Source organism: Mercenaria mercenaria, unplaced genomic scaffold (genome assembly GCF_021730395.1).
Source record: "Mercenaria mercenaria strain notata unplaced genomic scaffold, MADL_Memer_1 contig_4688, whole genome shotgun sequence".
Taxonomy (NCBI): domain Eukaryota; kingdom Metazoa; phylum Mollusca; class Bivalvia; order Venerida; family Veneridae; genus Mercenaria; species Mercenaria mercenaria.
The window spans coordinates 23,397-51,048 of record NW_026462935.1 but is presented as its reverse complement, the minus strand read 5'-3'; the positions used below and the strand labels follow the sequence as shown (position 1 = coordinate 51,048).

Sequence of the window (27,652 nt, the reverse complement as noted above, 5' to 3'; positions counted from 1 at the left end):
AAATCGTGAGTATGAAAATGTTTTAATTCCAAATCATGACATACATAATCTGAATACTGAAGCGCTGATATTTCAACGTGATTTTATGGAATGTTTTCTATTTTAAGAAATGTAAAGTATTCAGACGATAACACTGACATTTTCCAAAACGTCCTACAAATGCGCTGCAATAGTGAAACATGATTCCAAAATTGGTCATAAAATTACATTACGCTAAGTTTATAATAGCATTATGTCATGAAACGTTTTTCTGTTGACATTGCCATCAGGTCATCGCTGAATAAATGTTGTCTAGTATGGAAACAACTTATAAACAGACCAGTCGCTAGTTCAGGTAAAGGCAGACAATACATTTAGAGCGTATTGTTCTTTTAAGTTAGATTTCTGCATAGAATCATAGTGTACCATTATACTGCCTCAGATGCACCAATCTGCACTCAGTTGATTCCGTTGTGGTGTTGCATTAGTACGAAAATGCGGATGTAAAAGACCGTAAATCTCCTTTTTGTGTTAATGTAGTGTCAGAATCTCATGTAATCTATGTAGCACTTTATACAACGATTACAGAAGCGTTTTATGTAAAAAGGCAACAGTCAAACCACCAGAACAATGTAACTTGACACAGAACGAAACCATATAGATAAGAATGTGCCAAAATTCCAATCTTCGTAGATGTAACCTCTATCCGTTGATATTTAATACAGATTTTTTAAATCATTTTAATGTTATCAAATTATTCACCTGAAAATTGATAGGGGTGATATTCGATGTTTTAGTCCCATTTTTAAATAAGCGCATTGGTACCTACATGTTGATTCTTATATTATCATTATGTTTTTTTACAACACGATTAGCAACTGATCCTTAGATTTATCAAGAACACAGTCTCTTATAGTTCTGTATAGAAAGGTCATGTACATGTTAGGAACGTTGTATTGAATTTGACATGTTATGTCGATGATGCTTGTATAGATATATAAGTAATTAAATAAGTAAATATCGTTCAAAGTTTTATAAAGCATGCCTTGTTAAGTGATATTCATTAATTCTCTTTTTATATATTTTCAGAGAAGAAGAGAATGAAACTGCCTTATCTAATTCTTATTTGTGCTATTGCTTTTCTACAATTAGCCTCGTTACGTTACATAGGTATGTACTAGTCTTAATACTGTCTATCTTTCTGTTTCTGTATTAATTCAAATCATTCGATATTTGGAAGGGGATGTTGCGCCCGAAATGCTACATATTTCGGTAGAACATCAGTTGATTGACAAATTTTAATATTAACTTTTGACATGTTTACCATTGCTGAAAACCTTAACAGCGGGTACATAAAGAAAACACACACACACACACGCACGCACGCACGCACACACACAATAAAAACTGATAAAGACATAAGTATTTAATAATACTCGAATCAGGCTCTTCTTATAAGTATTTACCGAAATCAGTGAATTGTAAGATAAAAGACTATTCGCCATCGCAGTTTCGTCTTTGCACCACCCTGTTTACACCGTCGTCATTTTTTTTATTCACCATGATTGTAGTTTTGATCTTTCACCATCGTATCGTCGTCTATTCAGTATCGTTACATCTAATTTTTGAAGCGCATGCACAGTTATGTAACTTTAGATATTTCGATTGTGCCCACTTTCACGCATACGTATACTATAATGATTACTATGCTCCTTTCGGTATCATAAAGTATTGACAAATATACACATTCGCCAACATATTGAAAAATCTTCACCGTGATTTTTAAGTCGAAAACAAACGACAATGGAAAGTCAAAACTTGATGATGAAAAGTTGAAACTTCGCGGATGTAAATTCGGAACAACGATAGTTACAATAAAAAGCTATAACGAAAGCACAGTGGTGATGTCGGACCAACGATGGTGAAAGTACGAAATAATTTTGAAGTTTCATTGTTTTGACTTTTTCATCATCGGCGTTTTGACTTTTCATTACCGTAGCATCAACCTTCACCATCGAAGGTTTAACTTTACAAAATCGCAGTACCATTGTTTCGTGATTTCGACTTTATGCCATGATAGTTTTTACTTTTTACCATCGTTGTTTGGACTTTTCATCGCTGCAGGTTCGACTTTCGACATCGGTTACTTTTTTTCACTATCGTAGTTTTAACTTTGTGTCAACAATGTTCCGACTTTTCTCTCGTAGTTTCGACATTCAACCATCGTAGATTTGCTTTTCTATGTATGCAGATTTTTGAATATGGCGATGATCCTAATTAGACATCTTTGGTATGCACTTATGTACATACTTGATTTAGCATGGTAAAACTATATTACTTTTAATTTTATATATGAAATATAGCTTCAAAATATGGATTTAAACATAAACTTGCTTTTCCTGTTTCAAACAGAAAAACAGTTGACTGAGTTCAATAACAAAAAGAGTAAACCATTTCGACCACATGCATAGTTTGGACCACACGCATAGTTTATGCTCAGAAATGAAATTTGACCTTGATTTTGACCTAGTTACCTACTTTTACATTTCTCAAGCTACAAGTTTTAAATTTGGACCACATGCATAGTTTTGGGTACCGAAATAAACTTTGATTTTGACATTGACCTAGTGACCTACTTTCACATTTTTGAAGGTACAGGCTTCAAATTTGGACCACATGCAAAGTTTTGTGTTCCGAAATGAAATATGACCTTGATTTTGACCTAGTGACCTACTTTCACATTTCTCAAGCTACAGTCTTCAAATTTGGACCACATGCATAGTTTTGTGCATCGAAAAAATTTTGACTTTGACATTGACCTAGTGACCTATTTTCATACTTTTGAAGTACAGGCTTCAGATTTGGACCACATGCATAGTTTTGTGTTACGAAATGAAATTAGACCTTGATTTTGACCTAGTGACATACTTTTACATTTCTCAAGCTACAGCCTTCAAATTTGAACCACATGCATAGTTTTGTGCACCGAACAAACTTTGATCTTGACATTCAACTAGTGACCTATTTCACATTTTTAAGGTACAGGCTTCAATTTGGTCCACATGCATAGTTTTGTGTTCCGAAATGAATTTTTACCTTGATATTGACCTAGTGACCTACTTTCACATTTTTGAGACCACATGCATATTTTTGTGTTCTGAATTAAACTTTGACCTTGAAATTGATCTAGTAACCGAAATGAAATTTGACTTTGATTTTGACCTTGAGCTATTCTTGAAATTTGGAACATTCAAAAATGGCTCAATGGTGATATTTAATACAACATGAGAAACGACTATCCTTATAATTATGTATTATCAAGGATCTTCAAAGATTTGCACTCGACATTTCTAATGTATGCTATGATACATATTTTTGTTACATGTTTTAGCGATATATACTATGAAAAGACATAAGTGTACATGGTAACGCACGTGACATCCCCTAATGCCACATCACCCTCGTGCCGTTAATGACTACTAGCGATTCGTGCATTGGCGTAAAATGCGATAAAAATATAACACCTTTATTGTTGCTCAACGTTTCTTATAGTACATTTCTCGATTCCAAATAAATTATTTTACGAAAAAAAAAACAACAACAAAAAAAAACAACAACATAACGTTTAGCTACAAATGGCACGATTTATCCGGACGTGGACGTTAATTACCAGTGCTTTGTTTAAATGCGCTACTTGTGGTATAAAGAAAGTATTTCGTTTTGCTTAAACTATTCTATGATTAATGAAATATGGTATTCAAGAAAAATATCTACCTCTGGTTGTAGATGCAAACGGAAATATCCGGCACTCGGGTATCTGTTTTGTGTTTTGTGGTACTCGGCAGAGCCCCATTACCGCCAAAACAATGATCCTCGAACCAGATATCCTCAACGTGACATATTATGATAATCATTTTGACGGTTTTGATAAAAAGTAATGAATGCAATGGGGGTGAAATTAATAAATGCAATGGGCGGTACAGTGAAACATTTAACAGCGTGCAACATGTACGATCATGCTCTAGTATCCATGTAAAGTAGTATGTACATTCAGAAAGACATACATGCATGTATGTATTCACGTGTCACTGGCATGGTTAGGGCTTTGTTTAAACAATATTTATTTTCATTATAAATTATACACAAAGTCAAACAGTTTTATATAGCAATAAATAATAACATGAACATAGCTTTTTAGTCTAAAGATATGTAAACAAGCCTGTGGAGGCTTATATTAATACAGCTCCTTGAAAGTTTTTCTTGCGATGTTTAGTGTACGACTACTTCAGCAAACACATTTTGGAGTGTAGAGAAGAAAAATATATATATATATATATATATATATATATATATATATATATATATATATATATATATATATATATATATATATATATAAATAATAGACCATCAAAGAAGAGGGGACAAAAGAATTGTAGGATCACATTAATACTTCAAAGATATTGAATGCTGAGTGCTACTCGTCTTCAGAAGAAAACATACAAGCAGGTTATTGAGTTCGTGGATCAGACTACGATGTGAATCGCCCAGTAGCGAGGATGTATTTCTGTACTGTTGAAAAGACAAGAGCATTTTGATCAGAAGAAAGATTTTCCGACTCGTATATCACGTTTTGGTACGTTACAGGACAAAGTAAAGCTGAAAAGAATCTTTGTCTTTGAGCAGAATATTTTTGACATGCGAGAAGAAAATGATTTACAGTTTCGATTTCACCACAAGAGCGATAGGGTGATTCAGTAATTGATTTTCGAAAAAGGTCATGATTTAAAGAACTACATCCTAGCCGGAGTCTTGTGTGAAGTACTTGTTCATTTCTTGTACCATGATAATAGTAAGAGTGGGGTTTTTGGCAGTTTATGTTGAATTTGTTTTTGAAAGCCGACAGAGATGGGGCTAGTTTTGTTGATTCGGGAAGAGAATTCCAGTCACGTATAACAGAAGGTAAAAAGGAGTCTTTATACAACTGAGTACATGTACGTGTATTAATTTGAGGGGTATTATTATTATTATTGTTACGGAGATTATATCTTGATTGTGTTTGACCTGGAATGAGTTGAAATAAGTAATCTGGGCGATATTGTGATTCATTTTGTAAAAGGTTGTCAGTTTATGTTTTTTTAGTCCCCTACTGGTTGAAAACCAGTTTCGGGGACTATAGGAATGCACTTTTCCGTCATTCCGTCCGTCCGTCTGTCCGTCCGTCCGCAATTTCGTGTCCGGTCCATAACTCTGTCATCCATGAAGGGATTTTAATATTACTTGGCACAAATGTTCCCCATGATGAGACGACGTGTCATGCGCAAAATCCGGACCCCTAGCTCAAAGGTCAAGGTCACAATTGGAGGTCAAAGGTCAACAGGGCTTTTTTCCTGTCCGGTCCACCACTCTCCCATCCTTGAAGGGATTTTAGTATTACTTGGCACAAATGTTCCCATTGATGAGATGACGTGTCATGCGCAAAGCCTGGACCCCTAGCTCAAAGGTCAAGGTCACAATTGGAGGTCAAAGGTCAACAGGGCTTTTTTCCTGTCCGGTCCATAACTCTCCCATCCATGAAGAGATTTTAATATTACTTGGCACAAATGTTTCCCATGAGGAGACGACGTGTCATGCGCAAAACCTGGACCCCTAGCTTAAAGGTCAAGGTCACAATTGGAGGTCAAAGGTCAACAAGGCTTTTTTCCTGTCCGGTCCATAACTCACCCATCCATGAAGGGATTTTAATATTGCTTGGCACAAATGTACCTCATAATAAGACGATGTGTCAAGCACAACTTTCAGACCCCTAGCTCAAAGGTCAAGGTCACACTTAGCAGTCAAATGTTAACATAGCATGAACAGGGTCTGTTTCGTGTCCGGTCCATAACTCTGACATTCATTAAGGGATTTTAATATTACTTAGCACAAGTGTTCCCCATGATAAGACGACGTGTCATGCGCAAATCTCGGACCCCTAGCTCAAAGGTCAATGTCACAATTGGGGGTCAAAGGTCAACAGAGTTTTTTTCCTGTCCCGTCCATAACTCTGCCATCCAAGAAGGGATTTTAATATTACTTGGCACAAATGTTCCCCATGATGAGACAACATGTCATGCGCAAAGCCCAGACCCTTAGCTCAAAGGTCAAGGTCACAATTGGAGGTCAAAGGTCAATAAGGTTTTTTTCCCTGTCCGATCCAGAACTCTGTCATCCATCAAGGGATTACAATATTACTTGGCATAAATGTTCCCCATGATGAGACGACGTGTCATGCGCACCCAGTACCCTAGCTTAAAGGTCAAGGTCACACTTTGAGATCAAAGGTCAAGAGGATTTTTTTCCTGTACGGTCTATAACTTTGTTATGCAAAGCAGGATTTAGATATCAGTTGGCACAAATATTCCCCTGGATGAGACAACATGTCATGCGCAAGAACCAGGTCCCTAGGTCTAAGGTAAAGGTCATATTTAGAGGTCAAAGGTCAAATTCAAGAATGACTTTGTACGGAACATTTCTTCTTCATGCATGGAGGGATTTTGATGTAACTTGGACCAAATGTTCATCACCATTAGGCACCCTTGTTTTTAGAATTACGTCCCTTTGTTGTTGCTATAAATAGATTTTATTGTAACTTTTTTATTACTGGCGGTAGAGAAAAATCGAGACCACTTTTCTGTGGTACAGCATGCATGTTACATCCAATTATTAGGTGTATTTTGACCTATCTCTACCTGGTAAAGAGTTTCTTGTGGACTTATATTATATAGATTTTTTTTAAAGATTAATTTCCCTTTGTTGTTACTATAAATAACTTACATGATAACATTTTTATAATCAGACAAAAAAATTCAATATGAAAACAACTGTGGGTTTTTATATATGCACATTTTAATCCAAGTGTGTTGTTATAACATATTGTATATGTATGTAGTACAATATTGTTTATACATCATTGACAGATATCAGTTCATTATGTTATACTGTAGTAGAGAAAATTAGGTGCCTTCCAGTAGGGGACTTTGTATTGCATGGCAATACTTCATTCACCTGTTTTCTTCTGTCGGCTAATTTTTCCCATTTGAGTTCAGTATAAAGTTTTTCTATGTTATATAATTTTGTTGCACCCGTTACAATTCTCGCTGCCTCAATTTGTACGGATTCAATATTTCTTTTTTCCTCTATGGTACAATTGTCCCAGACAGAGTCACTATATTCTAGGAGAGGTCGGATAAAGGATATGTATAACTGTTCAAGAGACTTTCTGTTAAGTATAAATGTCAAAGATCTTAATATTCCTAATCTTTGCCATGCTTTAGTTGTGGTTGCTGTGATATGTGACTGCCATTTCCCGTTGTTGTCAAAAGTAATGCCAAGGTGTTTATGGTTAGGGCTTGAAACCTTGCTTATGTAAATTGACGTAGTGAAACCTACAATGAAGCATACAGTACAACCAAGCAAAACGATAGCAGACTCAGTTTGGCTAAGTCTGTTCATGAGAGGTAATTAAATGTGAACAGCCTTCGCACCCCGTAGCACCGGCCTAAACGAAATTTGTTTTATATGAATGATGGTAAAGGACTAGAAAATAAAACAAAATATAAACATTCTGTGCATGCCAGTTTGAATTCTATGTGCAGTTTTAATGAGTTTACAATGATAATGAGGCTAGTATATATAAACAGATTACTTCCCTTTAAAATAATGAAACAGTGATCTAACACCATTTTAGATATATTACACATTTTATATGGTTATATGCGAAATGATCTTAACAGACCCTAAAATAGCAATCAGTACTGCTCAACTCCAATAAAGTTAAACTACATACAACGTCATAAAACATTAATTAAACAGACTAAACATTGAGTTATTGCCTTCCAATAAATTTATTTTTGGTGGATGTAGAATTAAACAGGGAGACAAAGTTCGGACGTTGGACGACTTCCGATTCATTCTCTTTTTTGCTTCATAACTTGTCAGTTTTCATGGATTTGGTATCTATGGTTTGATAGTATCTCTGTGTATTCTGAAACTGTTTCTGATGTAAAATTGGGAAACAAGTTGGATTTTTTCAGGCTAGCTTCCTATAAAAATATCTTGTGTCTATATTGCATGTTTTAAGAGATTTACGTTTCGTTCTAATAATATATCCTCTAATCCAACATCCATATGATATTACAACACAGTGCTGATAGAACATAAATGTTCAAAGGAGAAGCACACATCCTGGCATTGCAAGGCTGTTTGATTAGTAAGTATAAAATAAAGCTGTGGTTGCTAAAAAACATTTGGACCAGCATATCATAGATACCATATTATTGCTAGTAGTAACTGTAGACAACGAAGAAAATATTAGCCCTTCATAAAAATGTTGGAGCAATAAAACATAACAAAACACGTACATACACAAAAAGGTTATTTACAGGATTTAACCATGAATTCGGGCTTACTCATATGCTACGTGCATAAACTACTTGTGGCACGTATAAGTGGACCGTATGAATACCTAATGAAACTGTATGAGGTTGCATATTGACTTTTTCCTGTTAAAGTGTCACCAGCTTGTCAACGACTAATTCATGTAAAATATGACATCTTGAAGGCAGGGTTGGCAAAAACCCGGGTTTTAAACATATTGCCCAGCCCAGCGGGTAATACTGGGAAAACCCGGGTTTTACTGGGCAATAGTGGTCAATTCTGGGCAATATAATATTTCAGTTCAAACTTCAGTACATAGTTTAACACTTTAGTTGACTAACAACCAATCTAGTGATAGCAGTGACACCTGCATGCCTTGTGCTATAATATCTATAAAAATCTATTGAATAGACATTATTATGATGATGATTGAGCAATTATTGAGCAAGATTAGGGGATTAAAGTTAGAAGTGTGAACAACTTAAATCTGGCTATTTTGCTCATGAAAATCAGTTTAGATCACATTGTCATTTCTATCATATAACCATAAAACCTAAGGACCCCATGTGGAATTGTTTTAATGTTACTGTGGATGATTAAAAAGATTGCAGAATGTAAAGACTGTGGCACTTTGGTTAGTGCCAAAATTGGGAGTCTGAAAGATCATAGCCTGAAATGTTACACTGCACAAAGAACTATAAATTTATTTTTATAGCTCATTGCACTGTGTTAGTTTATTGAAAGGGTGTTTCAAATTTTGATATTATTCAGAAGAAACAGGCTTGCGATCGAAAAAAACGCAAAACTTGCGTTCAGTTACAGAATGCTTCTTTATAAAGAAGAACTAGACTGGTAGACTATTCCTGTGTTAAGCAAAATCTAGTTGGGACCTAGAGAGATCTAACTATAAATGTTGAAAGGTGTTTACATTCCCATAAAAAATATTTTGTTGTGTAAATAAGCCATAATTTTGTTAATGAAGCTGTTCTGTCAGCTACCTTAGTATTCACTTCACCAATTTTTCAAAGTACAAAATGTAGTAAAACTTAATGTAAGAATTAGCTCACATTTTATAACATAGAAACTCAATTGTTTTTGTAAAAAAAATTAGAAAAACTTCTTATTGCCCAGTATTGCCCACTTCATTCATTTTTTGGAGTATTGCCCAACCCGGGAAAACCCGGGTTTTCCCGGGCGGGTTTACCCACCCTGGGCGGGTAGTCGCCAACCCTGCTTGAAGGAGGTCTAAATCAATAAATCATAAATAGGCAAGTACCTTAAAATGTACTTGTTAAAGATATCATGGAGTCAAACGATGTATCAAGGGTGCTTGAATTAAGTCACCAGACATCTACGGGAAGCCAAATTCTGATGTACAGTATGACAAGGCTGAGTTGAATTTGACTGCGATAAATTGAGAATATTAGGTTACTGTCTGTCTTAACTTAGGTTTATCCACCGAGTTGGAGAAAGGTTTATCCCCCTCGGCAAGCCTCGGGTGGATAAACCTTTCTCCAACTCGTTGGACAAACTTAAGTTAAGAAAGACAGTAACCTAATATTCTCTATATATTTACTTTCAAAATGATTTTCTCTACAAAAATAATCCAGAATTTCACTCACTTGTGAATTCCTTCGCCCTTCAACCCCCTTGTCTGCTTGATCCAGTTACACACGATTCCTTACAATAAAACATTATTTCATGCCTCATACTTTGCCTTCTGAAGTTCTGTGTATTATAAATCATCGGGGCTAACAGGGCATTCGCGTACAAAACAAGCAGAATGGTTTTGACTCGGATAAAATACAGCCGAAAACCACGCTCGAGATGAATTCAAATGCCCGCAGTCTTAAATTTACTCCATTTTCGTACAAGACAATGTGAGATAATGAAATTCCTTCCACCATGAATGGTTTAGATCCAATACTTACAATAAACGACTGCTTAAATCTGGTTATTTGTGTAAATTTCTAACTAAAAATGAGTGAACGCCAAATAAACAAAGTCAAGGACGATTCACTCAGACTTTAAAAACCGTCACCGTACCATTCCGTATGGAGGTTTACTAGGACAGAGTGAACCAATTTTTAATTTTTTTTACCGTGGCTGTCCTCATAAAATGATGAAATGTTTGAGCTTTGAACTCTTAGCCCAGTTTACATTACCTATAGCACATATACTTGAAAAAGTAGTCCGTCAGTTACATTGACGGTATAAACCTGCATTGACTGAATAAACCTCAAGTTTACACGGCAGGCAGATATCGGCCTGATAAATGCATAGTGGTAGGATAAAAAGCCATGCGTGTCAAGTCGTGCTGCGGAGAGATCAGACTACGAATCCATGGATTGTGAGTTTGATTCACCGCTCATTCAATACATACACTAAATTTCCATCGGTAAAAGAGGCTAAGGACATCGGACATTATGCTAGAGATTTTGCCCAAATTTTAATGCCATTTCTCCACATCAGTAGCTCATAACTTCATATATATTGGCTTCGAATACTTATAAATAAGTCATATTCCTATCAAACTGTCACAAAAAATAATTTTATTTCATATTCCTTTTCTTGAAATTCGAACAGCTTGTGACTAAGGGTCATATTTTTTGAAAAATTTAAAATGTGTATTTTTAGTGAAAAAAGCATATGCATTTAAGGTATATCTATTATAAAATGTTTTAAAACAATAAATAAACTTTTGCCATGCAGATTATCAGTTTTATTAACATTTTTGAAAATAACTGAAAAGCAAAAAATAAAAGTGGAACAAAACGTTTGGTCACACAACTGTACTTCAGTTCTTTCCACCCGAGTGTCCATGACAACTGATGCATTGACCTTGGCCTATTGTTGGTCTATACATCTACTTACCGGGTATTATAGAGAGGGTTAAATATTGAATACATGTAGCCGGCCTAAAAAATGTTGAGAAACATTTGCGAAGCTGGCCTTTTTCAGTTTTAAAGGAGGGGTGTAGGACATAACCTAGACCACTGTGGGTTCATGGGTGCCTGTGTTTAAGCATTTTATGACACTTTTGGGCACGTTCTGGATACATCGTTTGCTCGTTTCAAGGTCTCTTAATATTGCATTTTTGGTGTGTTTAGTTTTTTCAGTTTCCTAAATTATCTGTAGGCACAGTCCTGCTGTGCTTATATAATAGTGGCTACGCCACAGAGTCATGTACATTTAGACTATATCTTTTAATATATAGCAAAAATATTAATGTTAATATTTCTGTTACTAAAAATACAAAAAAGAATAAAACAACATAACAATTCATATAGTAATAAAATACCGATTTGTCCAAATATATCAATGGAACAGAACTTCACTAGCAACTATCAACATTTATGTAGATATTCTTGTGGTGTCACTGTTAGTTCTTTGAAAGTCGTCACTAGTATTTCGGTCGGCTTCGTAATACGTTTCAGACGTGTGTTGGCGTCAGTATTAGTTCCTGGGGCATCAGTGTTAGTTCTTGAGGCACCAGGGTCAGTTTAGGTGCTGGAGTCTAATGAAGTTCTGTTACAGAGTAGGATGCTAGATCCAGTGGTTCTTTGGTTCGAATTAAAGCAAAGGTTGTTCTTAAAATGATTTCTAGGTGCGCCATAATTGTGTCCTACAAAAGATAAAAAGGTATTTGCACCAAAGTGGCACAGTTCCCATAGAAGTTCGTCTATATCTCTTTAACAAAGGCAAAAGACATTCGCACCACAGTGGCACTATTCCCATAGAAGTTCGTCTATTTCACTTTGTCATGTTTAGGTTGAAGACATACATCTAGTATAAATTTAAGCCACTTGCTTGGTTTATGACTTGCGACAGACGCAGTTGTCTCAATCCTGATGACACTTAATCGATGGACTTTGATTATTAAGAGGCAACAGGCCTGATTGAAAAAAATCGTAAGATATAATAATCAGGATCAGTCTGTTTTTCAAGCTTGACTTTCTATGTCCGCTATTTATTTATTATATTGTTTTCCATGCTTGAAATATTTACAAAAACGAAAAAAGCTGTAGGTATGTAAGGTTTAAGAAACATATGCAATAACTGTCAAATATTTTATGTAAAATTCATTTGCTGACATCCTATATGTAGTGTTTTTAACACTTTCCACCCTGTGACCAAGTACCATTTTTGCAGCATACATATATAATATTTACTTACAAAGCCATGTTAAATATTTTGTTGCGTCACTGGGGGGAAACATGTTTTAAACGTAAAAATGATTATTGTTCATATTTCAATAGAAACTAGAATTGGAAATGTCTGCAAAGTCTTCTTTTTTGTTCACGAATTTGTAAAATTTAGTCGAATGTATCAAAAGATAGTCTTTAACAATCCTTCCTGTGCAATTTCAGAAGTCTAGCCCTTGGTCAGTTTTTACTTAACTGGATAGGCAATCTGAACAGGAAAATGTCCGATGGCCTTTCTAAGTTGGAGCCTCAAATGTATTTCGCACTATCCTCCAACTTAAATTACTCACATTCTTCTGGAGAGTAGCTGATATAATTAGCGGATGTCCTTTATAAAAACAATAAGACTCCAACTTGCGACCTACCAGGATAGTTTCATGTACATTGGTAAGACACCTTGCTACTACATGATGATGAACAATGTTACTGTCACAAGCCTTCTTTAATGAAGCCTCCTTATCCTACTTAATTTCTATAATAAATTTGTCTATCTTCCAATTTTGACAGTACCATTAACTTTCAAAATGGATGTTTACAAAAATGATACTGACTAAAAAGAACAGTGCAGATCATGATCAGACTGCACAGACGTGCGGTCTGATCAAGATCTACACTAGTAGAATAATGGCCGGTTTGGGGACCAGGAGTGCGCATGCGCGAGAATGACGTCATGCACAGCGGCCATTTTAATTCTATTTTAAGAATGACATCATCTTTCTATTTCAAGAATGACTTCACAATGTTATAAATAGAAACGATCATTATAAATCTATTTTAAGACTGTCATACAGAAAAGGACTTTATGTTCTGTTAATAGAAAATGTCTCCCATAAGTATACGGAACTGAATCGTATACCTATCTAGGGCGTGGTCACGCACATTTAGGGTCAGGTACTCAACCCTAGACGGGGAGATAACATGAACATAAAATATTACAAGAAAATCAAATAGAATATTAATTATACTTAACCATATAAATTCATCTCAGACCTATTTGAACAAGTACATGTTTTTAATCAAAACAGATTATATTAAAAATCAGTATGCATAGAGAAATTAATACAAAATAATGATGTTTTTCATATCTTTCAGACGATGCTGTGAAGAAAAATACGCCCCTTTTGTGGGGCGATGGTACATTCACTTGTGAATATTTCTGTAAGTTTTTCTCCAATATGTCCCCTATTCCATTATAATCATAGTGAAGAGTTCAACAAATAATTTATTATATTAATTGTGCATATTGTGACTAACCCACCTTACATTTCGGAATCGTACTCGCGGGGAAATCGCTTGATTCAGGTCACATTTCTGCTCACAATCTCTTATTGACTTATTTTGATAATATAAAAAGCGTATAGTGACAAGATATATATCTAAATGCAGCTGAAGGAAAGCAGATTGTTTGCTAATAGTTTAAAAGCGCTGAACACCCAGATATTAAATGTTCATTGGCTCCCACTCTGGTTCTAAGCGCCTTCTCTGTGTCGCTGGGTTCTCATCTTGGCCAAAAATACACATAGACGGTAGTAATCCGCCAACATATCACGTAGACTATACAGTAATAAGACATTCTTTTCAACAGCATCCGAACGATGACTTTGAAATCTCGGACTTATGTAAATTAGGGCGAAATACATAGACATATTTCTACTTCCGGTTTAATTTGTCCTATTTCACAACTTTCAAAAGTTCTCACGTCAAGAAATGCCTTCGCTCTGCAGATCGACCTGCATACATAAAAAGTTTAACCAATTCTGAGTGGAATAGCATTGCCCTTTTTTTTTTTTAAATAAGAACTAAAGTTTGTCACAGAAAATAAAAACTAAACTCACCCTATGGCTTTGTTTACATTTCTCGTGTAGTTCCGGTCATTAACGACGCCTCGGAAGTATCACTGGCTCTTTTTAGCTCACCTGTCACGTAGTGACAGGGTGAGCTTTTGTGATCGCCCTTCGTCCGTCGTCCGTCCACAATTTCTTGTCTGCACGATAGTGGTTTCATTTATGATTTTATTTTAATCAAACTTGCACACAACTTGTATCACCATAAGATCTTGGCTCCTTTCTAGAACTGGCCAGCTCACTTTTTGGGTTCCAGAGTTATGGCCCCTGAAAGGGCCAAAATTAGCTATTTTGACCTTGTCTGCACATCAGCAGCTTTACCAAACTTGCCCACAACTTGTATCACCATACGATCTTGGTTCCTTTTTGAACTGGCTAGATCCCATAATGGGTTCCAGAGTTATGGCCCCTGAAAGGGCCAAAATTAGCTATTTTGACTTTTTCTGGACAATTTCAGTTTTATTAATGATTTGATTTTAACCAAACTTGCACACAACTTGTATCACCATAAGTTCTTGGTTCCTTTTTTGAACTGGCCAGATCTCATGATGGGTTCCAGAGTTATGGCCCCTGAAAGGCCCAAATATGGCTATTTTGACATTGTCTGCACAACAGCAGCTTCATTTATGATTTGAATTTAATCAAACTTGCACAATACTTGTGTCACCATACGATCTTGGTTCCTTTCTTGAACCGACCAGATCCCATGATGGGTTTCAGAGTTATGGCCCCTGAAAGGGCCAAAATTAGCTATTTTGACCTTGTCTGCGCAATAGCTGCTTCATTTATGATTTGATTTTAACCAAACTTGCACACAAATTGGATCACCACAAGATCTTGATTCCTTTCTGGAATAGGGGCAGAATTAGCTATTTTGACCTTGTCTGCACAATAGCAGCTTTATTTATGACTTAAATTTAATCAAACCTGAAACAATCTTGTGTCACCATAAGATCTTGGTTCCTTTCTTGAACTTGCTAGATGCCATAATGGGTTCCAAAGTTATGGCCCCTGAAAGGGCCAAAATTAGCTATTTTGACTTTGTCTGCACAATAGCAGCTTCATTTACGATTTGATTTAAACCAAACTTGCACACAACTTGTATCACCATAAGATCTCGATTCCTTTTTATACGCCCTAAGAGACGTATTACGTTAACGCCTCCGTGTCCGTCTGTCTGTCTGTCTGGTGGTTACTAATTTCCCTTCCACTCTGTAACTCTTGAACAGCTTGAAGGATTTCAAAGAAACCTGACACAAATGTTCACCTTATCGAAACGATGTGCAGAGCGCATGTTTCGGATGGCTAACTTTAAGGTCAGGGTCACACTTAGGGGTCAAACGTCATATGACTTTGTTTTGTGTGTATATTGCTCTGCATTTGCATTGCATTGCAGTGCTTTTGTTTTTATTTGGCAGATTCTTCTTTATTTTTGTTTTAATTACTTCACTTTTATGTTACTATAAATAGCTTATTTAATAACTTTTTTATTATTGGCCGTAGGGAAAAACCGAGACCACTTTCCTGTGGTGGTACCTCCAATTTATAGGTGTATTTTGACATATCTGTACCTTTAAGAAAATTTCAACTATATTTTCTCATGATTCTTTTGATTGATCTTGATTATGATTTTTTGACCTTCTTGTCCATAAGTGCAATGATGACAGGTGAGCGATATAGGGCCATTATGGCCCTCTTGTTTCAACTCACCTCCACAAGGAGTGGGAGCCAGTGTTAACAGCCCGTGGAACAGTTGTTGGAAAACTGACTTATCTGATTTTTTTTTCACTTTTGACCAATATTTTATGTTGGCTGCAGTTTATCAGTCAATTCAGAGTTGTTCCCCTTAGATTTTCGTAGATAAGTACCATTTCTACGAAAACGCCATCCAGACATTCTCAATACTTTTCTCCAACACTTTTTTTTCGCGGACCAAATGTGTAGGCAACGTGCACACTTGGACTTTGATGGTGTTTAAAAAAGAACTGAGAAAATCTTAAAAAGCCTTAATGCATGATTTCTCCGTGTTGAAAAATGATTGACAGTTTTGAAAATTTTCATGTCTTATCTCATGAACTAAGTAAGACGTTCTTTTTTTCTATTATTTGACAGTGACCTAGTTTTTGAGCTCATGTGACCTACTTCTGAACTTGACCTAGATATCATCAAGATAAAAATTCTGACCAATTTTTATGAAGATCCATTGAAAAATATGGCCTCTAGAGAGGTCACAAGGTTTTGCTATTATTTTACATAACGACCTAGTTTTTAAAAGGCGTGTGACCCAGTTTTGTACTAGACCTAGATATCATCAAGGTGAACATTCTCACCAATTTTCATGAAGATCTCATGAAAAATATGGCCTCCAGAGAGGTTTCAAGGTTTTTCTATTTTTAGACCTACTGACCTAGTTTTTGACTGCATGTAACCAAGTTTCAAACTTGCCCTAGATATCATTAAGGTGAACATTTTGACCAATTTTCATGAAGATCCATTGAAAAATATGGCCTCTAGAGAGGTCAAAAGGTTTTTCTATGTTTAGACGTAGTGACCTAGTTTTTAACCGCAGTTGATCCGGTTTCAAACTTGACCTAGATATCATCAAGATGAACAGTCAGACCAACTTTCATACAGTTTTCATGAAAAATATGGCCTCTAGGGTGGTCACAAGGTTTTTCTATTATTTAACCTACTGACCTAGTTTTTGACCACATGTAAACCAGTTTCAAACTTGATCTAGATATTATTAAGATGAACATTCTGACCAATTTGGATGCAGATCCCATGAAAAATATGACCGCTAGAGAGGTCACAATGTTTGTCTATTATTTAACATACTGACCTAGTTTTGAACTGGATGTAACCCAGTTTCGAATTTGACCTAGCTATTATGAAGATGAACATTCTGACCAATTTATTGCAGATCCCATGAAAAATAAGACCTCTAGAGAGGTCACAAGGATTTTTATTCTTTAACCTACTGACCTAGTTTTTAACCGCAGTTGACCCAGTTTCAAACTTAACCTAGATATCATCAAGGTAAAGGTTCTGACTAATTTTCATAAAGATCCCATGAAAAATACGGTCTCTACCGAGGTCACAAGGTTTTTCTATTATTTCACCTACTGACCTAGTTCTGAACTGGATGTGACCCAGTTTCAAATTTAACCTAGATATCTTTAAGATGAACATTCTGACCAATTTTCATGCAGATTCCATGAAAAACATGGCCTCTAGAGTGGTCACCAGGGTTTTCTATTATTTGACCTACTGACCTAGTTTTTGACCGCATGTAACCCAGTTTCAAACTTGACCTAGACATCATCAAGATGAACCTTTTGACCAATTTTCATGCAGTTCCCATGAAAAATATGGCCTCTACAAATGTCACAAGGTTTTTCTATTATTTGACCTACTGACCTAGTTTTGGACCGGACATAACCCAGTTTGAAACCTGACTTAGATATCATCAAGATGAACATTCTCACCAATTTTCCTGCAGATCCCATGACAAATATGACCTCTAGAGAGGTCACAAGCTTTTTCTATTTTTTAGACCTGACCTAGTTTTTGACCGCACGTAACCCATCAAGGTAAAGATTCTGACCAACTTTCATAAAGATCCCATGAAAAATGTGACCTCTAGAGTGGTCACAAGCAAAAGTTTACACACGCACGGAACACGCACGGACGACGGACGACGGACGACGGACGCTGCGCGATCACAAAAGCTCACCTTGTCACTATATGACAGGTGAGCTAAAAATCTTAGCTGAATCGAGATATTTTCCCGTGTGTACGACACAGAAAAACCCAGTGGTTTGACCACCCTGTTGAAATAACGTTTACTAGTATTCCTCTGTATTAACGGTAGTTTATGACAGGACTCGCATAATATTTTCATGCAAAGAGAGTACATTTAAGTGACATGAATCAGACACAGTTAATATTGTATGTAATCAATATTATGTTTTGTCATTTTCAAAGGTTATACACCAAGCCACAATACCAGTGACTATTTCCCTCCAGTGTTTCCAGACCCATGTACACCAACGGATCTTTTGCCTTCCTACGTTACATCTCAGGGAGAGACTAGTGTTCAGGTGTTCTGGACAGAACCATTAGCTACAGACAGAAACGGGGAAATACCAAGGTACACGTTAGAAGTTTTTGGATTTTATTTACTTCCAGTTTGTATCTTAGCAGATGTTCAAATCGAGCACTGATATTATACGTTAAACAGTATGTGGACAAAAAGATCACCAGTTGTTACTTTAGCGTTTAGACATTTAAAGGCACTGACTTCCAGATTTTCGCTTCAAGTTTGGTCATGAATTGAACATCAAAACACAAGATTTTGTTTCTAACCTGTCTTAAATACCAAGGAGAGAGAGAGAGAGAGAGAGAGAGAGAGGGAGGGAGAGGGAGAGGGAGAGGGAGAGAGAGAGAGATGCTCGAGTTGGGAATCAAACCCGGGCCGCCGCGGCAATAAGATTTTTTCTGCGGTCCTGACCAATACGCCACTGAGGAAATGCGCATAACGGTCGTTAAATAAATATAAAGGCAGTAAGTAACTGTTTACTTACGCTATACCGATATTTTGAATAGAAAAAATGGCAAAAACAACTAATTTTTAGGTGTTTCTATAATATAATCTGTCAGTATCTAAGTTTTTAAAAAAGGTTAAGAAATATAGCAATACTTTTCTGATATTTATTTTTTCTCGTTTTTCTTTTTGTTGTCGTACGATCTGGAGGTCAGTGCCTTTAAAACAAGTTTATTAAAACATGTACTGTGTGAAATTATTATTCACAAAAACCGTTGACAAAATTTCCATAAATCATGTGCAAAGACATGACAAGTCTTGTCGGCGTCGGGGCATGATACGTTTATGTTTTAATGACTCAACAAGATTCTTCCGAAACCATATTTCAGTAGAAACTGATAGATCAATATAGTAGATTTTCGTACATTGTTCGGAAAATTTTCTTAATGTTTGGTTGAACGCGCCTACATATGTGAACGTTAAGATGGAAACGTGAATGATAAAATAATGAACATGAGCAAATATTGGGCCGTCTTGAAAGAACCGGAAGCAGACGTTTCTTTTTTTTTGTATTTAGGCGGGAAAACTGCACGTGCCTTCAATGATTGTCCTTCGGTAATGACCGCGTGCTTATGGAAAATTACAAAATGTACATATCGGCGTTATATTTTCGCGTCACCAGAAAAGTTACTGTGTTAAAACGTTCATGTAATTGTAAACAAAATGCTGTATAACCAAATGAAAATGCATGCTTAAAAGCTTGAATTTATATCATGCCTGTAGGTCTACATCCGTGACAGGCTTTTATAATATTTTTCATTCGAGTTCTTAATATTATATTTTTGTGTTCAACTTTTAAAAAGAAAGGATGTTTACGTCTAAACACTAAACGGCATATAATGTCGATTGTTTGACCGGTAAACGAACATGTTTTACGGGTGACCTTACTGTAAATCAGGTGGGTGGGGTATAGACATTTTTCCACCTGAAAACGTATTTTATCAAATGTGTCAGCATCAGTGTGTGTGTGTACCAAACTTATACATACACTATATTGTTGGTATTTAACTAACCTTTCACTGATACAAATATTTGTTTGGTACACAGATGCGCTGATACTGAATTATTCACCTAAACAGTGAAACTAGCGAAAATTCAGTGTTGTTGTTTTTTTCCTTTTTTGCGGGGGGGGGGGGGGGGGGGGGGGGGGGCGAAACTAGGGTTTGGTTGAAGCGATGTAAATATCACAAACTGTGGATAGGACTGTTCAATTGAGGTTTTTTAGAAGCTCTAAGGTTAGTCTATTTGAAAGAATGCGTAAATAAATTATATGTTTTTAATCATTTAATGTATTTGAAATTACAAGGCAAAATAGTAGGGTTAGTGAACTTACCTTTGCAAGATTGTATCAAAACACTGTGCCCTTTGAACTGTCTTTTGTCAATAGTTACATTGAAATTTATCTGAAAGCAGTGAAGACAATTACCACGATATAAGGTATTCATTTGTTAACGGAAAATTTTTCAAATCTAACAAAGCCTTTTATCGTCTAATCATTGCCGAACAAATAATATTAAGATCGCGCAGGTGCTATTAATGAACTTGTAACTCATAGATTCGTGCAGTAGGAACGCCGCAGTTGTCTTATGCTGTGACATTTCATGTTAGTATGTCAGAGCGCCATGTTATCTTGTCAAAGCAGTGTCTGATTATGTTATAAAGCTATGTTATCATGTCTGGGTGTGATTTTAACTTGCCAAAGTAGCTTCTTATTATGTCAACTAGCCATGTTATCATGTCAAAGTGTGATCATTTTTGGGGGTCACTCTGTTAAAGGTCAAGGTCAAAGGGGTCTGAATATTGAAAACCTTTTCCGATCAATAACTTGAGAACCACTTGACCTGGAATGTTGAAACTTCAGGGGATAACTGGACTTGCAGGGTAGATGACCACTGTTGACTTTTAGTTCACTTTATTAAAGGTCAAGGTCACATGGACCAGAACATGGAAATCCGTTTTCGATTAATAACTGGAGAAGCATTTGACACAGAACCTTCAAATTTAATAAGATAATACGACATTGTAAATAACCCCTATTGTTTTGGTGTCATTCCATCGAAGATCAAGGTCACAGGGGCCATCTGCCTGTAACACTTCGTTTTCGATCAATAACTGGAGACCCATTTGATCTAGAACTTTAAAACTTCTTTGGGTGATAGGATTTACAAAGTAGATGATCCCTAATATTTTTTGGGATAACTGGATCAAAGGTCAAGGTTGCAAAGGCCTGAACATGGAAAACCGTTTCTGTTCAGTAACTTGCGAACCGCTTGAACCAGAATGTTGAAACTGCATAGTATGATTGGAAATGTAAACTAGATGAACCCTATAGGTTTTTGGGTCAACTGAGCAAAGTTCATGGTCACAGAGGGCCAGAAGTTAAAAAATCGTTTCTGATCAATAGCTTTAGAACCACTTGACTCACAAGCATCAAAGTTCATAGGGTGATAGGACTTACAATGTGGATGACCTCTATTGAGTTGTGGGTCACATGAGCATAGGTCAATGTCACAGGTGCCTAAAGTTGAAACACACTTTTTGATCAATAACTTGAGAACCACTTTGCCCAGATTGTAAAGACTTCATAGCATGATTGGTCACTAAGAGTAGTTAACCCCTATTGATTTTTAGACCATTCAATCAATGGCCAATGCCACATGGGTCAGATCATGAAAAATTGTTTCCAATCTAATACTAGTGGTTACTAAGCCCAGAATGTTGAAATTGTATTGCAGCCAACCATCGGTGTCTCTTGCACTTTTGCTCCTGTACCCTATTGACTTCTTGCCTGTTACTACTACGCATTTTGGGAGACATGCGCTCCTCTACAAAACCATCTTCTAGTTAAAACATCAAGTGATCTTGTCTATCAAGTGCGCTATTATGTTAAAAAAGCTATATTTCCTTGTCTGATTAACTTGTCGTTACAATGTCTTATGATAAAATGCTATGTTATCATTGTCAAGATGTGATGTTAACTTCTTCAAATAAGATCTTATTATGTTAACTAGGCATGCTATCATGTTAAAGCACCATGTGATCTTTTCTACCAAGTGTGCTATTATGTTAAAAAGCTGTCTATGTTATCTTTGTCAAAGTTTGGTATTAACTTACCAAAACAGTGTCTTATTATGTATGCTATGTTACCATATCGAAGTATGATGTCAACTTGTCAAAATAGTGTCTAAATTTTGTAAAAAGCTATGCAATTATCTTAAAGTATCATTTGACTTTGTCTAGCTTTCAACATAATAGCACGTTCTGTAGGCATGATCTCACTGTACTTTGGCACGATAACTTGACGCTGTTTAACAAGTTAACACCACATACTGAGAAGATAACATGACTAGTTAACATAATAGGACGCTGTTTAGACAAGTTAACATCACACTTATAAGATTGTGTTATTGACACGATAACATAGTGTTTTAACATAATAAGGCACTGTCTTGACAAGTTAACACCACACTCTGACATGAAAACATGAAATTTCCCGACATAAGACAGCTTGGGCGTTCCACAGTATGTAATGTATCGTGGGCTTAGCGCAAAACGGTTGTAACTCCTTCTTTATCTCATATAAGTTACAACCGTTTTGCACTAAGCCCACGGTATGTAATGTATGTGTTGTACTTTTATAACGATTATTTCTAGTTAAAAGTCAGAAGCATGCATGTTCAGTTCTGAGTTACGAAATAAACCTACATTAAATGAACTACATTAAATTGTAACACGGTTATGGAAGCGTTAATTGACCACGATAATATGGAAAAGTTATTTCCTTGCATCAAACACCGTGTATTTAGTTCTTTGTTTGTCCGCTGAAAAATATACACAATTTAAACCTAAGAATAGACTTTTACAAGTACATTTTGATCTTGTATGACTTAAATGATTTGAAATAATTATTTTAAAAGATTCAACATCCTACCTATACCCGTAAAAGACTCATCTTCTGCAATATTTGCAAATCATGGTATAAGTTATATTTTGTCATGTGATACATCTTTTTCCTTCAGCCAATGAATCAAAAATGTACATGTGTTTTTAGATTTCAGTAAGGCGTGTCTTATAACTTGTTTCTATTTAATGTATTATTTTATTTTTATCCTTTGCAGAATTGAGCAAGTTATTGGTAGTACGAATGGTTCTTATTTCAACGGTTCGGCTGTTGGACGTAAATACGACATTGTGTATCTTGCAACAGACGAAGAAGAAATGAGAGACAGTTGTCATTTCGTATTTAAAGTATACGGTATATAAGATTTATTTTTAATCTTTTAAAATTATGTGGTCATTTGCGGGGTAATACACCATATCGCTGCTTGCATTGTCCGATGCAGGTTGGTTTTGTGTTATAATATCTTCGAAGGGGTTGAATGCATTAGGGTGAAAACACCAAAGTAGTCCGAGGGATTCTGTAGATTCTATAACAGGGTGAGTTTTATTGCACAAGATAACCACTTTGCCAAGGATGGTCCCCCTCCCTGCTGTGCAGTATGTCTTTGCCTTTTCTTTAGTTTAAACATAATTTATTTTAGTTCGATTGTGAAGGAAGTTCTACAACTTATATTAATCACTCTCGAAACCTCATTCCTGAAGGGCTCCATCGCCACGAGGCTTTGAGAGAAGAGACCAGTTTCCCTTTTAATGCTGAGCGCCAAGCAAGGGAGCTACTGTTTTTCACGTCTTTGGTATGACGCGGCCAGGGATCGAACCCACGACCTCCCGCACTCGAAGCGGACGCTGTACCACTAGGCTGTCGAGGCGGTACCTTTTTCTTTAATTCATATGCTACTTTTGTTTCTAGATGAGGTTAAGTGCACTGCGCCAGCGGCAGTAGGAAATGGTCACTATCAATGTACAAATGGGTTAATGCCAGGAAGTTCATGTACATATAGATGTATTGAGGGATACGTAATGACTGGGGATGCAGATGTCATTTGTCAGTCAGGAAGTCAGAGCTTTCCCGTCTGGTCACCTGCACCAACATGTGAAGGTTTATTTCAAATTAGACTAGAAGAGACAAATAAAAGAAAACAAAACGTTAATGCAGTATTCAGAGTGATTATCGCTATATTTTTCATTTACTGATAGAAACCTATAACGCTCATTCCCCCTCTCCCTCGATAGTTTGGAAAGATCATTTTTAATGGTAATATTTCTTATACATTTAGATGGATATGTTCGTTATAACATATTAAAATTCTAACAGAATCAAGTTGAATACATACACATAAAAGTAGTGTTTTTATTAAAAGAGCAGATATATATATATTTATGGATACAAAAGCGTAGATATTGACTTTTCACTGATATAGAATCAAACATCAAACCAAATTTAAATTTATTCCCCCAAAAATAAAGGATAAAGGATAATTTTGTTTAAGTCATCATTTTCTTCCTTTAATGAATTTCTCTCGATTTTAAATTGTTGACATTCATTAATTTTGTTATTTTTGTGACAGTTATAAAATTTGATCTACGCTGTAGAATAAATAAAATAATATCACTCGACTTTGCTGAGTCATTTATATGATTTTTACAACATATTGTGGGAAATAATAGTACGTTTTATTTCAGTTGTTCACTGCATTGTGCCGTCTTTTCCGGAAAATGGGAACATGCATTGCAACGATCAAACTTTTGCTTATCAGTCAGTCTGTTTTGTTACGTGCAAGAGCGGGTTTACAGCCGATGGGCCCATTTATATGACTTGTCAGGCAAATGGGTTCTGGTCAAAGCCTACAACTTGTACATGTAAGTCAGTAATATTTCTGAAGATGATGCATTAAAGACTTAAAAATTAATATCCGATTTATTTGACAGTATGAAAATTTATTTTCTATAAGACAATTTTTCTTTCTTCCTTTTTCATAGTGAAACATCTTAAAGCGCAGTTCAGAACTATGCGGGCTTAAGATTACTTTTTCAACGAGCGCTCCTTTCAAACTTTTACCTTAGAAAACATTTTTTCTTTTGTAGTTCTGCTTTAGTACAGTAAGTACCTAAATAAGTCTGTTGGAAAACAGATGGCCAAAGACTTTAGTAACAGTCTGATTGTTATATTTTGGTTCATCTAGATCCAGAACCTCTGGCTGTACGCTGTATTTCGCCTCAAGTCTTCTACACAGGTTCACAACAAACATCGGTCGCAGTAATTTGGCAGCGTCCAACATCAGCTGCTATTGTAAACAACATGGTAGAAATATATCAAACTGAGGGTCCGACTCCAGGTGACATTCTAGATTCTGGACTACATACAGTGTCATATAAAATGTCCAGTGAAGAATCAAACGAATCTGCGGAGTGTACGGTGGATTTGCACATAAAAGGTATATTTGCATTCAAAGAATGCTTCATGGAACATATGAATGATTACTATCTTTTGTTTGAAATATTTATCTCCAACTTTGAAGATACCTACCTGACGAGACTTTCTACTTTTATTAGAACGCCGTATCCGTTCCGCAGAGAACAAAATCATACATGGCTGGTTATTTTTATCATAAATACAGAAATAGAAGAAAATTGTCTTAGTATTCTGTTTATATTTTTGACACAAAAACACTTTATATATTGATAGTTGTTTTTTTGTTTTGTCTGTAAGAGGTCATTGAATACGCTACGTTGTGATATTATTATCAATACTATCATTTTTGACAGTCGTTACATGTGAGGACCCGGCCCTAACATTCAATGACAGCTTTATGGTATACAATTGCTCATTACCAACACTAATATTGGGAACAACCTGCTTGATCTCTTGTCGAAACAATCTACAGGTAGAAGGTAACCCTTCTGTAACTTGTGTTGACAATGGACAAAAGCAAGGCGTGTGGAACTGGGGACATGGCGGAAAACCATTTTGCAACGGTTTGTTTTAACAATTTACATCTTTTTAGTGTTTTGCATTAATGGTTATAGAGCCAAGTACTCGGTTACCAAAGATTTTGTTGGATGAATTCAACACATTTATCCGAATTGACAGAATCTTGACAGTCATTTATAAAGTTATCTCCGTAAATTAGTTTTTTGCTAAATTTTGAAGCTGAAATGTGATAACGCAAGTCAGGATGTTAAACAAAGCTGCATGTAGGGTTTGTTTTTCTAAAACCACACAAGACATTAGAAATATATGTCTTGCTTACATGGCCTAATAAATTATAAATGACATATTATTGTATAAATATTGATGTTACAATAAAAGTCATAATCAATTAATTATCTACGTAAACAGATTTACTGTTTCGAGCATGAATACTTCAAATAAATTTCAGAAACATTGCCAGCATGTCCCCGGAACCTTAATAGACCAGTAAACGGTAAATTATTATACAAAAACGACACATCACCAAAGGTACTAGTTAGCTGTAATGACGGATTTGATTTGCAGTACGAGTTTTCTGGAAATGTGTCATGTGCGAACGGAGAATGGGTGTATGATCAAATACCGGAATGTACTGGTGATTATATATCATTTAAAAAAAAAAGAAACTCATACATACTTGTTACATTTAGAAATACAGCGACTCTAATTTGTTCTCTCGTCAGTAGTAAAGATTTTGTAATATTTTGGAATTACAGCATGCAACTTCCATTTAAATTGTCCTAAACTTAATTAAACTTCGTACTGTAGCTATTTAAGCGTGGGATCAGTTCTATGGTGTATCTTGTTGATGGATTCGGTATATTTAGGTAATGGAGTCCGTTCAATGCTTCTGTATGACTGAGGGGGTGTTAAACATTTAATTCTCGTTATTTAACAGACACCACCGAACCAAGTTTCTTGTTTTATTTTGTTTTGTTGGTTCTAGGCTTCCAAAGACCTCCTTGTAGATACATTTGTTGATTATATTTAGTTATTAAAGAATGTTGATCCTATAAATAAACGTATATTTCTTCGAAAAAGTTAATATAAAATGTTTGTATGATTTCAGTTGAAAAGCGGCCTGACTATATCCTTGAAGCTGGGGTATATTTCTATGGACAAGGATGCTCGGAAAACGCATCTGAATACTATCAGGAATACAAAACCACATTCCTAAATGAATTTAGGGAACTTATTACGGCCGAATGTCCGGAGAATAAAACTTGCAAAGTGGACAATGTGAGCATCGAATGTGGTCCAACAACACATACACGGACTAGGAGAGAACAACCCGAAAGTCGTTGTAATTTAATGGATCTTGTACTGGGTATCTTTATTATGCTCCCACCACCCCTTTGAAGAAGAGGGGGAGGGTATATTGTTTTGCAGATGTTGATCGGCCCGTAGACCAATTGGTTTCCGGATGATAACTCAAGAACACCAACTGTTCTAGGAGCATAAACGCTGATAAGAAAGTTAAAAGTTGGTCATGACCAGCAAATGACCCGTATTGATTTTGAGGTCAGTTGCTCAGAGGTCAAGGTCACAGTGACCCGGAACTGTTAAATGGTTTCCGGATGATAACTCAAGAACGCTTGAGTATAGGATCATGAAAAATGATAGGAAGGTTGGTCTTGACCAGTAGATGACCCCTAGTGATTTTGAGGTCAGTAGGTTGAAGGTCAAGGTCACTGTGACGCGGAACAGTTAAACAGTTGCCAGATGATAA

At 35.9% G+C, this 27,652-nt stretch overlaps 1 protein-coding gene across 1 annotated transcript in view; it reads left to right on the top strand.

The window, feature by feature from the left end:
* Window positions 1–237: 237 nt before the first annotated feature.
* The window catches only part of LOC128554069 (sushi, von Willebrand factor type A, EGF and pentraxin domain-containing protein 1-like), a 32,352-nt gene continuing 4,937 nt past the window's right edge, over window positions 238–27,652 (top strand). Inside the window, exons 1-12 of the mRNA XM_053535287.1 lie at window positions 238–334; window positions 1,069–1,149; window positions 4,879–4,941; window positions 13,695–13,760; window positions 18,434–18,599; window positions 23,171–23,307; window positions 23,863–24,051; window positions 24,636–24,812; window positions 25,136–25,387; window positions 25,719–25,928; window positions 26,333–26,518; window positions 26,993–27,250. Of these exons, the coding sequence (XP_053391262.1) occupies window positions 238–334; window positions 1,069–1,149; window positions 4,879–4,941; window positions 13,695–13,760; window positions 18,434–18,599; window positions 23,171–23,307; window positions 23,863–24,051; window positions 24,636–24,812; window positions 25,136–25,387; window positions 25,719–25,928; window positions 26,333–26,518; window positions 26,993–27,250 (1,882 nt within the window). The remainder of the gene's footprint in view (window positions 335–1,068; window positions 1,150–4,878; window positions 4,942–13,694; window positions 13,761–18,433; window positions 18,600–23,170; window positions 23,308–23,862; window positions 24,052–24,635; window positions 24,813–25,135; window positions 25,388–25,718; window positions 25,929–26,332; window positions 26,519–26,992; window positions 27,251–27,652) is intronic.